General features: G+C 40.0%; 2 protein-coding genes across 12 annotated transcripts in view; one reads left to right on the top strand and one right to left on the bottom strand.

The window, feature by feature from the left end:
* The window catches only part of LOC119646653 (chondroitin sulfate N-acetylgalactosaminyltransferase 1), a 345789-nt gene that overhangs the window by 223891 nt on the left and 106835 nt on the right, over positions 1 to 15063 (top strand). The gene's annotated exons all lie outside the window — the stretch shown is intronic.
* LOC119646654 (synaptobrevin) overlaps positions 1 to 15063 on the bottom strand; it is a 102736-nt gene that overhangs the window by 19824 nt on the left and 67849 nt on the right. The window contains exon 4 of one of the 10 annotated variants that reach the window (XM_038047186.1): positions 9784 to 10161. The exons of the other annotated variants lie outside the window; for them this stretch is intronic. Within the exon in view, the coding sequence (XP_037903114.1) occupies positions 10145 to 10161 (17 nt within the window). The 3' untranslated portion in view covers positions 9784 to 10144. Of the gene's footprint in view, positions 1 to 9783; positions 10162 to 15063 lie in introns of those variants that run through there. 10 annotated transcript variants of the gene reach the window in all.

Here is a 15063-nt window from a genome sequence, read left to right as displayed (position 1 = left end):
TCTACAAGGCAAAGCATGGGAAGGTTGTAGCAATCAGGGGGACTACTTGGCCTACGTCAATAGGAAAGATGATATCATCTGCATAAGTAATAACATTTTTAAAATAAATTACGAAATATATCACTCTACTATCGCTACTTAAGTACTTAAGAAAACTACCAAGACCCGTTCTAGATGTTAAAGCAACCCCAACAATATGTTAGTCGAAATAACTTGGATTCACAGATAAATTTAGTCCTTTTATAATAAACTGCGTATAAACTGATGCCAGGAGGAAGATTCAGAACGTGCCTCTACGAAAAATTTATTTTATAAATTATTAGAATATATTCCAGAATATCCGAAATAAATTAAAAAAATTCAATGATATGCTGTCCCGATTAGACATTGGAAGGAACTCTCAAGTAATAATGAATACTCTCAATTATTTACCTGTACCCGACCTAAATCCGTTAGATGTGATGCCTAATGGGAATATGAATGCAGAACTTTCTTTAAAAAGAGGGCTAAGGAACTCAGAAAAACAGGCTGCCTAGAGTTAGCTCAGCTGCTAACAAGACGCATCCCATGGGTCCCCTACCCTTCCTTCGCATCTTCTGACCAAACCAAAGTGATGAAAGGAGAGTTGAAAAGGGTCTTCAAATATAATTCTTGGACATTGTTGATGATGGTGTCACCTCCGTGCTGTAAGCAATCATATGAATAAAGTCGGAATGTTTTAATATATTCGAACTGACAATTTTAAAAAAAAATATCGACAAAGTAAAAGAGATTATGTTTTTCCACGCTCTCATGAAAACTTCAGTTCAAACAACTTGTGATGTTACATCTCCCGCATCGGTACATACAGGTCAAGTATTGTATGTTGTTGACGGCTTCAGTAACTTCCGAAACGTCATACTCAGAATTCGCACTCGGAAAGTTGGCGCCATGATGAGGAAATTGCGATCGGCTAATTTGACAAAACACTACCTCCTCGCGAGGCCAAAAAGTGACCTTCAAGAAACTTTAATCCTGTAAGATACAGGACTTGACCTACTCGGTCGGACAAAAGCCGTGTGGCATCAACCATGCGCTTGGAAACATATATGACTTATGCATTGACCATGTGAAGTCTGTCCTTGTGACATCTGTGTTGCATCTCCTTCCAATATAAAGCCATTGCGTTGGCCACGCATAAGTTGCCTTTCAACATCCCAATGCGGCAGACATTACAGGGAAGATTAGGGCTTGCCTGTAATCTGAGGAAACCGCTGGGTAGAGGTTACCCAACGAAAGAAGAGGTTTGGACTAGCAAAATAAAAAAGATCTGTGAATCCTGTCCTCCCAAGTCCGTGACGGTTCGGTGATGAGTAACCTGGAAAGGTGTCACTTCTATCTATATCTGCTATCGTGGAGACAAAACCACCGCTAAAATTTATGAAGAAACTGTTTGCAAACCAATAATCAAGTCCCTTAGTGATATTCTCTTTGCTGGTGAACACTGGATCTTCCAACAAAATTTTGCGCCGGTGCATAAGTCGAAAAGTTGTCAACAATACCCCACAGACAATCTTCCAGCATTTATCGGTGGTGAAGACTAGACATCCGGAAGCCTGAACCTGCTGTACTACGAATTATGGGATTTTTTTGAGAAAATTGCATGCCGAATAGGCCATCCAACTCTTGAGTCGCTTAACGAGGTATCGTCGGAAAAATCGCAAAAATACGGTTAGAAACTGTGCGTAGATGTCTCACTCAATGGCCCGATTGTTTACGGCTTTTTTCAGTAATAGATGCGGCATACATGCAGCTCTCATTAGAATTATATTTTCTTCCTTTTTCGAAAAATAGAAAAAAAACATTTTACATTCGACATTCTACTCATGAGTTAAGGCGTTTCAAAGAACTGACAGCATTTATGGTTAGACTGTGTAAAATTTCTTGAGTTAGTTTAACATAAACTAAGTATTATGCAATTGGAGGGAACCCAGGAAACCGAAGAAAGACTCACCATCAACCGTTAATTGGAACCCACCAGTGAATGCCTTATTAGATAAATTTTATAAAATACAGAAATATTCCAACCTAAACGTTATAAATAATATTTTAGAAATAAGTTGTTAAAATCGACTGCAATCCCCAGATTAATACAAAACACAATGTATAGCACACAAAAGAAAGAGATACAGCGTAAACCAACAATAGCTAAAGCCACTTTTCTTCCCGACAAGGAGGCAACCCCAGTTTGAATGAGAAATATCTCTCAGCCTTCATTCGGAAAAGCATGTAATTCCAAGGGCCTTCGGAAGGCAATCAGTTGCGAGAATTAAGCTCCAAAGCGTGAAAACAACCCGTTTGTGGCATTTTACTATGGAAAGTTCCATCTATGATAGGAAAAGAAGATGAGGCAGACCCTGCCTGAGATGGAGCGATGACGTAGGTCAGGACGCCAGACAGCTTTTAGGGATATCGAATTGGTGGACAACCAGGGTGTGTGGAGTTCCTTACTAAGGCAGACCTAGACGGGATACCGGTTGTTGTGCCGTTGATGATGATTAATTTGGCAAATTTATAAGAATGCGAACCGAGAAGTAAAAAAAGCAATCGCTGTCACCCGAGCGGACCATTACAAAAATCTTTAGGATAAACTGGACACTCGGAATGGGGAGGGAGATCTGTATCGACTCGCCAAAAGCCGAAACGAACGCACACATGATATCGAACACTTCTGTTGTGTTAATGACAACAGGACCTGACATCGTATCTGCGCTCTGGAAAGCGAAAAGCTGGGACCCAACACTGTGACTCAGTGGATTCTCTAATCTAGTTATTCAGAAAGAAAGAACACCATCTGACTGGCAAGAAAGTATCACAATTCCAATATGGAAGAAGAATAGTAGTCCAGTAGAATGTTCAAATTACCGCCCGATCCGGTTACTTCCCCATACCATGAAGATATTTGAACGCATTCTTGACAACCGTATTCGCGAAATCGTTCAAATAACCGCGAATCAAGCCGGATTTGTCAAAAACCGCGCAACTACTGACGCAATATACCCTGTGCAGTTGCTCATACAGAAACACCATGAGAAGCATCGCCCTCACTACATTTCTGGATTAGAGAAAGCATTTGACCGTGTGCCACACGAACATATCTGGTATGCTCTACAACAATACTAAGTGCTAGAAGAACTCGTGCGCTTGGTTCAATTGCTCTACCACGATCCGAAAAGTAAAGTTCGTAGTGTGGTGGATGTATTAAAATCGCTTTATTTCTCTGTTGGTGTTCATCAAGGAAGCCCCCTCTCACCACTCCTCTTTGTGCTTTTTATGGACATTGTCACACGGAACATCCAACGTCCAACGCCCTATACACTGTTTTATGAAGTTGAGTTTTCTGATCTCGAGCAACTTGTTCGAAAATGTAATGATCGCCTCATGCAACACAGTCTCAGATTGAATCTGAATAAAACTGAGTTTTGAACGACCGGTCTTCATCAAACAGACACAATCGCTGTCAGCGGTAGTGACCTGCCCAGAACTGAGCCATCTACACATCTCGGGTCAATGCTATGAGCGAATGGAGAACTGCGTTATGAAATTGCTTCATGTATTAACGCAACCTGGATGAAGTGGCGTTCCACAACTTCATGTTCTTCGTGATCGACCTGTCAACGAACGTCTTAAATCGAAAATTTATCGGAATTTCATCCGTCCTGTCGCTCCCTATGGTTCTGAGGATTGGCCGACTAAAAAAGACAATGAACACCGTTTTGCGGAAATGGAGACGAAGATATTATATATTATAAAAATTATTGGAACAATTCAAGATATAAAAAAAAAACTATTTGAGCCACGGTTTACTACAGAATTTCTAAGAACGGGAAGACTCAACATCATTTATAGCCCGAGGGAAGGAACTCATGGTATGCTTGGAATGAAAGACAACCAAAGTAGATGAAAATATTTCCGAGCATGGTCCAGCAATGCCAAACATAGTATCTAAGGCAGTAAAACATCATCCTAAATCGGTTAAACTAAGATGAGTTACTAACGCGATGTTTGAACACTGAAGAAGCTAGAGAAGCCCATAGAGCACGTTTTTGATAAAAGAAGAATGAGAGGCATAAGAATATTCCTTTCGAAGATGTATGGATGTATCATAGATTAAAGATTAAAGATAAAATGTGAATTTCCTTAAAATTTTAACATTCAAAACTTAAAACGCATTTTCCTCAAAGGCAATGGGGCGAAAATCTAAGGGCTCCAATTTTCAACCGATCAAATCCAAATTAGAACTATGGGTTTATGTTAACATTTTCCAGTAAAGTCTACTGACTAAAATTTAGCTATTTCGTGATCAATTTTAAGCCAATTATTTAATAAAAAAAACCAAATAATAGTGGGAATCGCTTTTCTGGGCGTATAGTTTATAAATATATATCATATATGGTTACCACACGCTTATGTCTAAATCATCTGGTGGAGCGTAGACATGATACTAGGAAATTTTCAAACCCCCCTTACATGAAAGCAAAAAGTTTTCGACTGATTAGTTTGGGTTTCTTTCACCTGAAAGCCGTAAAGGTTTGACAGATCAAGAAGGCAAAGTGCATGGAGGCAGAACTCCATGACTTTGCTACAAAAATTGAAAAAGCGACATCGGATTTTGGCGCATTCACGTTTTTAGCCCATTCGTACAAATCCAGGGAATTTCCCATACTATCTTGCTCAGGACCATTTATGATGCAATAAGCCAGTTAGAAATAATCAGCCCTTCTTCAGTAGGACTCTTCACTGGTCAAAGTGGTTAATGGTGTGATGATTGAGGTAGTTGATGTCGTGCTATAGGTTCGAAACCTAGGTTGGTCATGGATGTTTGCCTTCATGCTTGCCTTGCAGCACTGTGTATGATTATAAGACTGACAAATTCTCCAATAATGAAGTTGACAAAGGGTTCTCTTTTTTTGACTACAAAGTAATTCACTAAAGACTTAGCGTATTTCGGAAATCAACTTCTTCTTTCTCCGTATTTCCTGGATCAATTGCTTTCTTCTTCAGTAGAGAGCAACACATCCGCAAAATACGGTATTTGCTTAATAAATTATTTTGTAGCCAAAAAAAGAAACCTTTAATTTTACCACTTGAAATACTGACTACCACACCACTACTAAATGCCACATATGTTTATGCCGCCTTGTAAAAAATTTGATAGCTAAAAACGGCAATAGAAGGAGAAGGCTGTTTTGAACTCTTGTGTGCCATAAAGGAATGAATTGGAGACATACTTACCCATTTTACTACTGTCAAATATTTAGGAATGCATCTTGACTTATTGGGGAAACATCAACTTCAGAAACAACGTCAGAAGTTCTGCAGATTATTCTGGTGACACAGCACTAGGATTGGCAAAAATTTCGTGGTGCCACGATAACGGAGAAGTCGCATGTAACATCTATAAAAAAACAGCCAAATTTTGGTAGTTTCAGAGAACTCTTGTACTAACAAAAATCCACAGACTACTGTTTAGACACTTCTGGAGCGATAAAAATTCAGCATCCTCAACATACCTCCCATTCATATTGGGGCGAGACAGAAAGCAGCAAATAACATACATACACTGGACGCCATTACAACTTGGAAGAGCGACCAATTGTATGGCAATGTGCCTATTCAGAAATACTTTAGTGAACATCAGCGAATTCCCATGCAAACACCGATATAGAAATATGATTGCTAAACACAAAGGTTTTGGTGATAACGAATATACTAATCTTCATTAACCCGTGAACCCTAGATGATGCATCCCCGTTAAGAGTGCTTTCGGAAAACTGGAACTGGAACCCGCTTAAATCTCCAAAAATTTGGGGACCCAAATCCAGCCGAAGATACTTGACATGGAGCTACATAGCCCCAAGGGTGCTAACCTTGTCGACTGAACAAAGCCCGGCTTTTGGCGTCGCACCATCTGATGTCAGAAGTGCTATGAAGGACAAAGTCGCAAGGAATTAAGCAGCGGGATGGAGTGATCCGAAAAACTCCATGACGTATCCTGAGAATTATGTCATGGATTCTTGAGACGAGGAATACTAACAGAAATCAAGAATAGAAGTTCTATCCAAAATTTCGCTCTGCCCAAGATTAAATCTGAACTATAGCGGATTTACACTCGATATAGGTAATTTGCACTTAGGTTGTGTTTATGAATGTACATAAAGGAATGTTCAACATCTGCGAACCGCTTCGGACACGCTGCTTAAGGGTAGAAGTGAGGTGAAATTTCACCAGTTGCCTCTGCTCTAGACGAATTGTGGTTTCGTCTTCGTCTTCTTTGGGACTTCACCCAGTTTCTCACTAAGAAATACCCACAGAAAACATTCGTTGGCATTTGACGATCTTATCACCAATACCTTCAATAAGGTTGCCATGATAGGAATAGACTTCCCAGTGTCCCACTGCCCTTGATGCTATTAAGCTATAGCACAGTCTTGACGAGGAGGAAGTTAGGGATTGGAATGGGGAAGGAGTTGAGCGTGAAGGAAGTGGCGATGAACTCCTTGCCTAAACATCTGTATGGTGTAGTCAGACGGGAAGACAGGAGATGGTAGACTGTTCCACATTTGTTTAGTTCGAGATCAGAAGGATTCGTGGTATTTCATGGTGCGACTAGCACTGACCCTTAAACTATAGAAATGGAGGCGAATGCTTACCCGGGTGTTGCTTTTGGGAGAGATTCATTTAAGTGATAAGACCTAATATTTCCTGGGAGCGGTGACCTTTATAATAACGATAGGTGAGAGAAAGAGATACAACATTTCATCTGTGCTTAAGGGGCTCAATTTGTGATGTAATGCTCACATCACCGATCAGTTTAAAAGCTCTACGTTGAACTTTATCACGAGCAGACAGTGTTGCCCGCCCAAATGAGTTGTATTCGAGTCTAGGCCTAATGTGAGTCTCGTAGGTCTCCGCTAGGACGAATGGTGAAAAATATTTTTTGCAACCCCAAAGATTTTATCGCACTTTTCACAATGCCGAAGATGTGGTCGGTCCAGCTGAGCTTACTAGAGATATTAATACCCATTATGTTGAATGAGGGTGAGTCAAGAATATTCCCACCAGCGACAAGAGGGAGCACATAATTTATTCGAAATGAGACAGCATTGGGTTTTAGAAGCATTGAACTGAACACAATTTGCTTGGCCCCAAGCAATAGTAGACGATATGTAATACGACGAATGTAGTACGGCGAGAGTCAGCCAGCGAATCAAACGAATACGCGAAGTCAAGGGTCATCAGCAAAGCTGTGGATTGGATTGAAAGTGACAGAAGAGTACCTTGAGGTACCCCGACATTTTCGCTATGAAGTTTTGATTCAATGCCGTCTAATACAGCTCGAATGGAACGGCAATTGAGGAAGCTCAATCCATTCGACGAGCTTGTCATCAAGACCAAATGTGCGAAGTTTTACTTAGGTAAGCAGGGTGCCATACTCTATCGAAATATAAAGGGCAACAAATTTGACCTTGCCGTGATTATGAAGGCAATGATTTCATTTTTTCCGCCAGAAGTGTCGTCAAGTCGACGGTCGAGCGCATAGAACGGAATCTGTGTTGCTTGTCCTTGATAAGATGGTTTGAGTCAAGATAGGTCATTCATTTAGAGTTGATAAGTTTTCTAAAAACTTTTGACAGAATTGAAGTTAATGCTATTGGTTTAGTATGAGCTGGACATGAGCAATTCTCCTTCTTCAGTGAAAATAAGATCATTATATATGAGAGGTGGAACAGACGAACTTGCGAAATTATTTTTCACTGTTTTTACAAGGGACCAAAGTCCCTTTTGGCTAGTGAAAATTTTCTGTCTTATAATTCGATCAAGCTGGAATTTGGCTTTTCCAATAGTAGACTTGCAGATGTTACGTTTGAATATATAGGTTTGCCTCATTTCTCCCGATGGGCAGTTTTTATATGCACGGTAGTCCGCTTCTTTCCTATCAATAGCTATTTTGCAATCGCTTGTAAACCAAGTCGAGGTGGAAGGTTTAGGGCTTTTTAAATGAATGAAGGTATACTACTTTGAATTATATTATTCACGCAGTCGCATAAGAAGTCCACATTTTTCACAGCCAGCACCACAGACCAGTTTACCACTCGTAAATATTTATTAAATACGACACAGTCGGCTCTGGCGTAATACCACACTAACCGCTTGGTAGAATAAGGGGCCTTTTTGCGTAGAGAGGCGGTACTAAATTTTGTCAAAATAATGAAGTGATCCAAACTCCCTAAGGGCGTTGCTACGGAGATTGTGTACTTCTCAGGGTGTGACGACATGAAAAGGGCAGCAGGGATTCTTGTTGGGCAATTCACTAATTGCCGTAAGTTATGAGACACAGACAAAAGCCTTGACATGTCATCCCACCAAGCTTGTGCTAGCTAAAAATCTGAGCCACTGTAAATTATGCACTTCAGACAAGGGGCATTTTTGGATCAAATTATCAATGTTAGAAGACAATGCGTCAAAGAAACGTACAGCATCGGATGGATTAGGGTTTCGATATAAGAAACAGAGAAATATAATATCCTTCGAGAGATTATTTCTAATCCAGGCGTAGGTGAACTCCGGATAAACGGAATTTAGATTAGGGACAATGGAGAAGGTTACATCATTATGAACGTAAATAGCAATCCCTCTTTGGAGAGGGGAGAGGGACACTAAATGGTAACCAAGGACGTGGTACTGGTTAATGTCAGGATATGCGCTTTCACTTAATGCAAAAATACCCGGTTTACGGGTAATCAAGTGCACATATACCGAGAACAAGTTCTCCCATATCCCTTATATTGGCACATAATTCCTGCGTCATGAAATGCACAGTACGACTGCAACATGCACAGATTGGTTATGTTGCGGCCACTAAATGGTAACCAAGGACGTGGTACTGGTTAATGTCAGGATATGCGCTTTCACTTAATGCAAAAATACCCGGTTTACGGATAATCAAGTGCACATATACCGAGAACAAGTTCTCCCATATCCCTTATATTGGCACATAATTCCTGCGTCATGAAGTGCACAGTACGACTGCAACATGCATAGATTGGTTATGTTGCGGCCACTGATCGCAGTAAAATTAGTAGCAGTGTTATGCCTGGTGTGCTGGCTTTGAGTTGATGAGAACCTTATGTTTCAATTGTACGGGCCATTTTGTAAGGTGAAATATTATAGTATCGAAAGGCCTCATCGCGGCCTATCCAATTTGAGCAAAGGGCATAGATAAACCCCTTGCATTGACAATTTACAAAAACTTATTTAGTGTAATAGAAACTAGATTAAGTTTCGCAGAGGTGAAGAGCGATCCCGGCGTACGTCCGCTCCTTTCAACAGCACAACTTGACTATCTTCCACTGCTACTGGAAATTTCTGCATTAGGGACGAAGGCGAAGAAATGAAAAATGTTTAATTCGGGGCTTGGTTTTGCCTTTTGTAAGCAAGTCTGAATCTCTTTCGACATGGTTAGGCTAGCCAAAAAGCAGAGAAAGACATAGCACAACTTCCTTGATAAAAATCATTGCAAGGGAGTAAGAAAATGGAAAATATGCTTTCGCTGAAGGGTGACGATTGAAAGAAATGCAGCCTCAAAACATCCAAAGGCAATGCTATTCTATTGGAGCTAACAATGGAGAGTTGAAAGGCAAGAAGCCACTTAGAAGTTAAACAAAATAATACTGGTGCAAAAAATGAAACTTAATATTTAAAAACCGCTGATTTTATCACAAGAAATTTACCATTTTTTTTATTAATAATTACACATACAAAATATAATTTATATAGTAAGTAATAATTACAAAAAATTGATATTATAGAATATATAATATTTAAAGGCAATTGAAACTTGAAGAATTTTTATATTAAATAATTTTCTCATATTTTTCACTATATGAAAACTCTTAGCAAATTATCCGGATCTCTGAACTAGAAATCTAGTAAAATAACAAAAAATATTTTCGACTTTGATCTAGGTTCAGATAGTTTTATTTGGCATATTTCTAAGAACATTCTGAAGAGTATATTACGGATTTGCTTTTGTTGTCCTAATGAAATATGTGATAAATATGCTGTGAATCTTAGGAAAGAAGCCTTTTAAAGCCGTGAAGACTCAATTACTTAGCAGCACTGCAAATAAAAAATACAGAAAAGAAAAACGAAATTCATAAGTACAGTGTACAAATTCAACTGAATAATACTACGCTTCGGATAGTACCCACACATGCATGGCGGCTGGAGGTGAAAGCATGCATCTAAAGTTATTTAAAAGTGAAATTGATTAGTAGTAACTATTTGTTAGTAAGATGCAGGCGCATATGACAGTTTTTCATTACCGTTTAGTAGACGTTGAAATTTTTTGCAGATGCCGAAATCGGGACATTTATAAAAGGACAACGTTGATATTTTTAAAACAATACAGTATGATGGTTAAAGGACGGGGACTGTTATTGTTAAATGTGGAGCATCTTTGTTATCCATTCATTGAAAGAAAAACTAATAGATATCTATTCTATGTTGTGCTTAAACTTTATTTTTCTAGTGCATATACAGTATCTCAGGAACCATTTGTTCCCTTCTCCAGTGCATTTGCACGAAGAAAAGTAAAAATTGAAAAAAGAGGATCTTAAAATGAAGAAGCGAACAAATGCGTGCCAAAATACTGCAAATATGATAGAAATAATAAAGAAAAAAATTTTTTAAATCTTTTTAACATCTTACGAACTAAAAAAACAAATAAGCTCCTCCCAAGTGTTTGAAATTTTCGATTACCATAAGATTACCTTGAGCAGTATTCTAAGATACTACGTCAAGGTTACATTAAGTATGTCATGTTAATGAGGATTTGTCAGCAACTTCTTGACAGGAATATTTGGGTAATTTTTCAGTTTTTACCCGAATTTTTATATGAACATCAACATTCACAAGAGGAGTATTTAAATTAAGGTGAAAGATACTCTTTTTCATGAGCTAACGTGCATTTGCAGTTATGGTAGGTAGGTAGGCATCAGTGACAGCTACGAGGAACACAAATGTGGTGCGCCGTTTTGATGCCAGGACCGGAATCAGAGGATGACCTTGGGCGTGTCGCCCAAACTGTTCAGCTAGTTTTTCCACTGTCCCACCAGCCTGTGGGATTTCGCGGCGAGTATAAGGCTGTCGGTCCAAATGGCAATTTTATGGTTGAGGATCGGATCATGCCCCAGCCTTCGATAATCTTCCAGCATCGCCAGCACTTCCGCTTGGAATACACTGGTGAACCCTGGGAGATCATACGACTCGAATACACAGTACGTATTCGAGAAAACCTCCTCTATTATACGAAGGATCTTCTACTGCATTTCGCAGAGCAATTTGCTATTAGGAATCTTCGTTGCACCCTATAACAGTATGGTGTCGATGATTCCTATACCTATACTATGCTAACGCAGAAACTGCTATGTGCGAAAGTAGGTGTCACTACCTAACAGTACAAACAACGAAAGGATATATGCTATCGTCACTGTTATGTAGGATCCTGATCGACTCACTACTATACGAACGTGCGGCCAAGCTTATGCGAATGACGTGACTATCTTAGCTGTTGATCGCCACCTCGGAATGATGCATAGAAATATACAACGTACCATTGATTTGATTGGCAGTTGGTGTATTCGATATGGATTTTCAACCGATTAAAACCACAATGGTATTGTTTACAAAAAGGAGGAAACTGGATGATCTTTGCATCGAAGAAATGAGGAGCATAACCCTTCAACTCTCAAAAGTGTATGAAATACCTAGGAGTCAATCTACATAGCCCTAAATTCTGTCAGTCAAACAAATCTTTTTCTCACGAAGCAATAAACCAATTCAATCGAAAAGTACACCATTAGAAAGGGCAATGTAAAGCTTTCGAACGAAAAAAAAAATATTCAAAATGGCCGCTGCTAGTAGCTATATAGGCCCGAAGTCAGGCCATGCATCGATCTTGCCTTTGTGAGCGGGGGCCGAGTCCTGATGGAAGCACCACGGCTTTCCAGCGAATAGAGATTCACGCAATGGCTCGAATAAATTCTCTAACACCTTTTCGTACACGCTCGCATTGGTTTTGACACCGGCTTCGCACAAATGAATATCAGTTACTCCGTGATATGAGACGCCCCAACATACCACGAGAGAAATGGCTTCATATCAATTGTGAGCATATACTCGATCATTTTGTCGGTTGAATTTTTCCTCGATGGTAAAAATTTTTTCATCAGAAAATAGAATTTTGCGATATTTTTTTACCGGGAAATCGTTTCAGAATAGCAACACACCGAGTTCGCCGTATTTCCTTCAGTTTTGGCGTTAACATATAGCTAACGCACCACCGGTACGCACCGAGACCGAGATCTTCTCGTAAAATAAGACTCATACTTCGAGTTGAATCGCTCATTTCCGCCGACATTCGTTTCTGCTAGACAGGATTGCGACGAACACGCTCATGCACAGCATGCACGAAATTCGGGCGACGTATGGAGCGCGGACGCCCCTCCCGCGGCCTGTCAACCACATCAGCTGTTTCGCGGTATCGAGCCAATGTCATAAAAACGAATCATTTACCGGCAGCTTTTCTAACAAACTACGAATCTTTTTCGGCGTACTCCCACATTGGTGCAACGCAACAATCGCGATTCTTTTTTCGTAGTTACCGAACTTCATCGTATTGCCGTTCGAAACCTGAAAGTCTGACGGAAGTAGAATATGGTTAGGTACTCTCCGTGTGCACTGTTACCAGTTTCGGCGACCTAACATTTCTCGCTATTCGCATCAACTGACAGAACTTATGGCTATACTATGTGGATAAAAAGCTTCTTTAGAACAAACATGCAGAGAAGAAGATGAAATAAACACTCACAGCCTAGGCGCTGTGTAGACGGATCTTGACCACGACATGTAGTAACGTTGATATATCTCGCTATCATTAGGCCGTTGTTCGCTTGGGGTAAGATAGGACAAAAAAAGTGTTCATTGTAAACTAGTCGCACTGCCAAGAACTGTGTATCTGGGTATTACCGGTGGCATAAGCACAACACTCGGAGCAACTCTAGATGTATGACTCAATTGGATATATTTATTTAAGGCACTGCAATAAGAGCAGCTCATAAAATAATTCAGTTAGATCTATGAGGAATCAATGGAAGTAAGGGGTACAGAGCATTGGAAGAACTGAATCCAGTTCATAACCTTCCGATTCTGGATATACGGAAGTCTTCTAACAGATGGCTGAATATCAGACCAGGGTTCTGGAGCCGGAGTCTACTTCTGGAGTAAAAACGAGAAGTTCGTTTTTCCCTGGGACGATATGCAACAGTTTTTCAGGCTGAAGTGTTTGCGATCTCAAGGGCACTAACCGAGATGATTGACGAGCGGTTGAAGGGTAGACGCATTGCAATATGCGGCGATAGCCAGGCTACACTAAGGACGCTGAATAATCTTTTGATCATCTCGAAAATCGTTCAGGAACATAGAAACGGATTGAACTAGATTTCTAGATCCAATATTGTGGAATTGCTCTGGGTACCTCATAACTGTAGTGTGGATGCCTTAGCAAAAGAGGGCTCAATTCCCCCATGCTCGGACCGAAACCAGCAGACTGTCTTCAAAAACTCGGAAAAACTCCCTATAACGACAGGCGGCAGAGCCTAAATGCTGCTAGACAATCCCAACTTTTCTTGTCAGAGAGAGTTGTGAGTATTAAGGAATACGTACGATAATGGCCCTGGTATACTTCCTTGGGGGGCATTCGCTTTGATAGGATGATCTTTGAATGTGGAGCTATTGTATTTTATGTTTTGTTTGTCAATAGTTTCCTAAACTTGTACTTTGTGCCATATTCTGCCGAAAGCCCGGGTAATGTCGAGAAGAGCAATGACGAAATATTTAATTTCGCTTGATTCACTGCTGACATAATGCAGAGAGCCTATTCTGTTGGGCAGTGCTTCTCTCGGAATTTGAACTGATAGTTGGGAATTACATTGTTAAAAACAACAGAATCTGTGATTCAAACACTTTTCTGTTACGTGCCAGTATTCCTCTGTGCTACGATAGGGGAGTGTGTCATTGTTACTTAAATGCTCCAAGCTTTCATCAATTCATGGCTGTGTCGTTTTACCGGAGTATTCTGGCCTAAGACAACAAGAAATGAAGAACTTGGTCGATGCACAGGTCAAATACCCATGGACGTGCTAATCAGAAAGCACTATCCCAAGATAGCGAACAAGTGGGTCCTGTAGAAGTACGACTACGAGAATAGTGGAGGAGTAATGCAGGATTCTCAGGAAGTCATGGAAGGAGCCGAAGTGCATTACCGGGAATCAACAGAGATCGCGAATAAGTGTAGTTGACGGGTTATACCCCATGAAAATCATATATACTATCGCAATGTCTTCATGAGCAGAGATTTTAATTCGGTCCACCATAGTTGCTATATTTCTTAATGATTGTCTCATCCTTGTTAGTTCTGCAGCTTGATGGTAAATGCGAATCGCCGCAGGTCACGCAAATGTTTGGCAGCTTGTAACTTTGAGGGGGTGTTCTATTCTTTTCCCGGATTCTTCAATGGTTACTTTATGATAGAGTAGATAACAAAGATTGTAAATCTGATGCGTTTTATGGGCTTCAAGTACGATTAGATGATTCCAGTTCACTATGATGAAGAGGCTACAAGACTTTGTTACGATTCACAATATTTTATTGGATTGAGCAAATAGTGATTGCGGTTTTCTGCAACAGATAGGTGTTAGTACAGTTGGATTACGATTGGAATTCTTCATATGCATGTTTGCCATAATGTCTTTTGGCAGTTCACACTTCAGAAGTTAAGTGATTGATGGTTGAGTTTTAGGAACCTTCTACTCGTAAAAAATTGTGTAAAGTTTACGGTGACAATACTCTAAAGTACGACAAACCTAGTTTTAGAAATTCCACGATAGGAATATTGATATTAAAGATGCTCTTCGGCTAGGATGGTGCACCGAAATTGATGACGGCAAACTTGTGACAGTG

Source organism: Hermetia illucens, chromosome 1 (genome assembly GCF_905115235.1).
Source record: "Hermetia illucens chromosome 1, iHerIll2.2.curated.20191125, whole genome shotgun sequence".
In the NCBI taxonomy this organism is placed as follows: domain Eukaryota; kingdom Metazoa; phylum Arthropoda; class Insecta; order Diptera; family Stratiomyidae; genus Hermetia; species Hermetia illucens.
The sequence above is the reverse complement of the archived record's forward strand: the minus strand, read 5'-3'. Positions and strand labels throughout refer to the sequence as shown.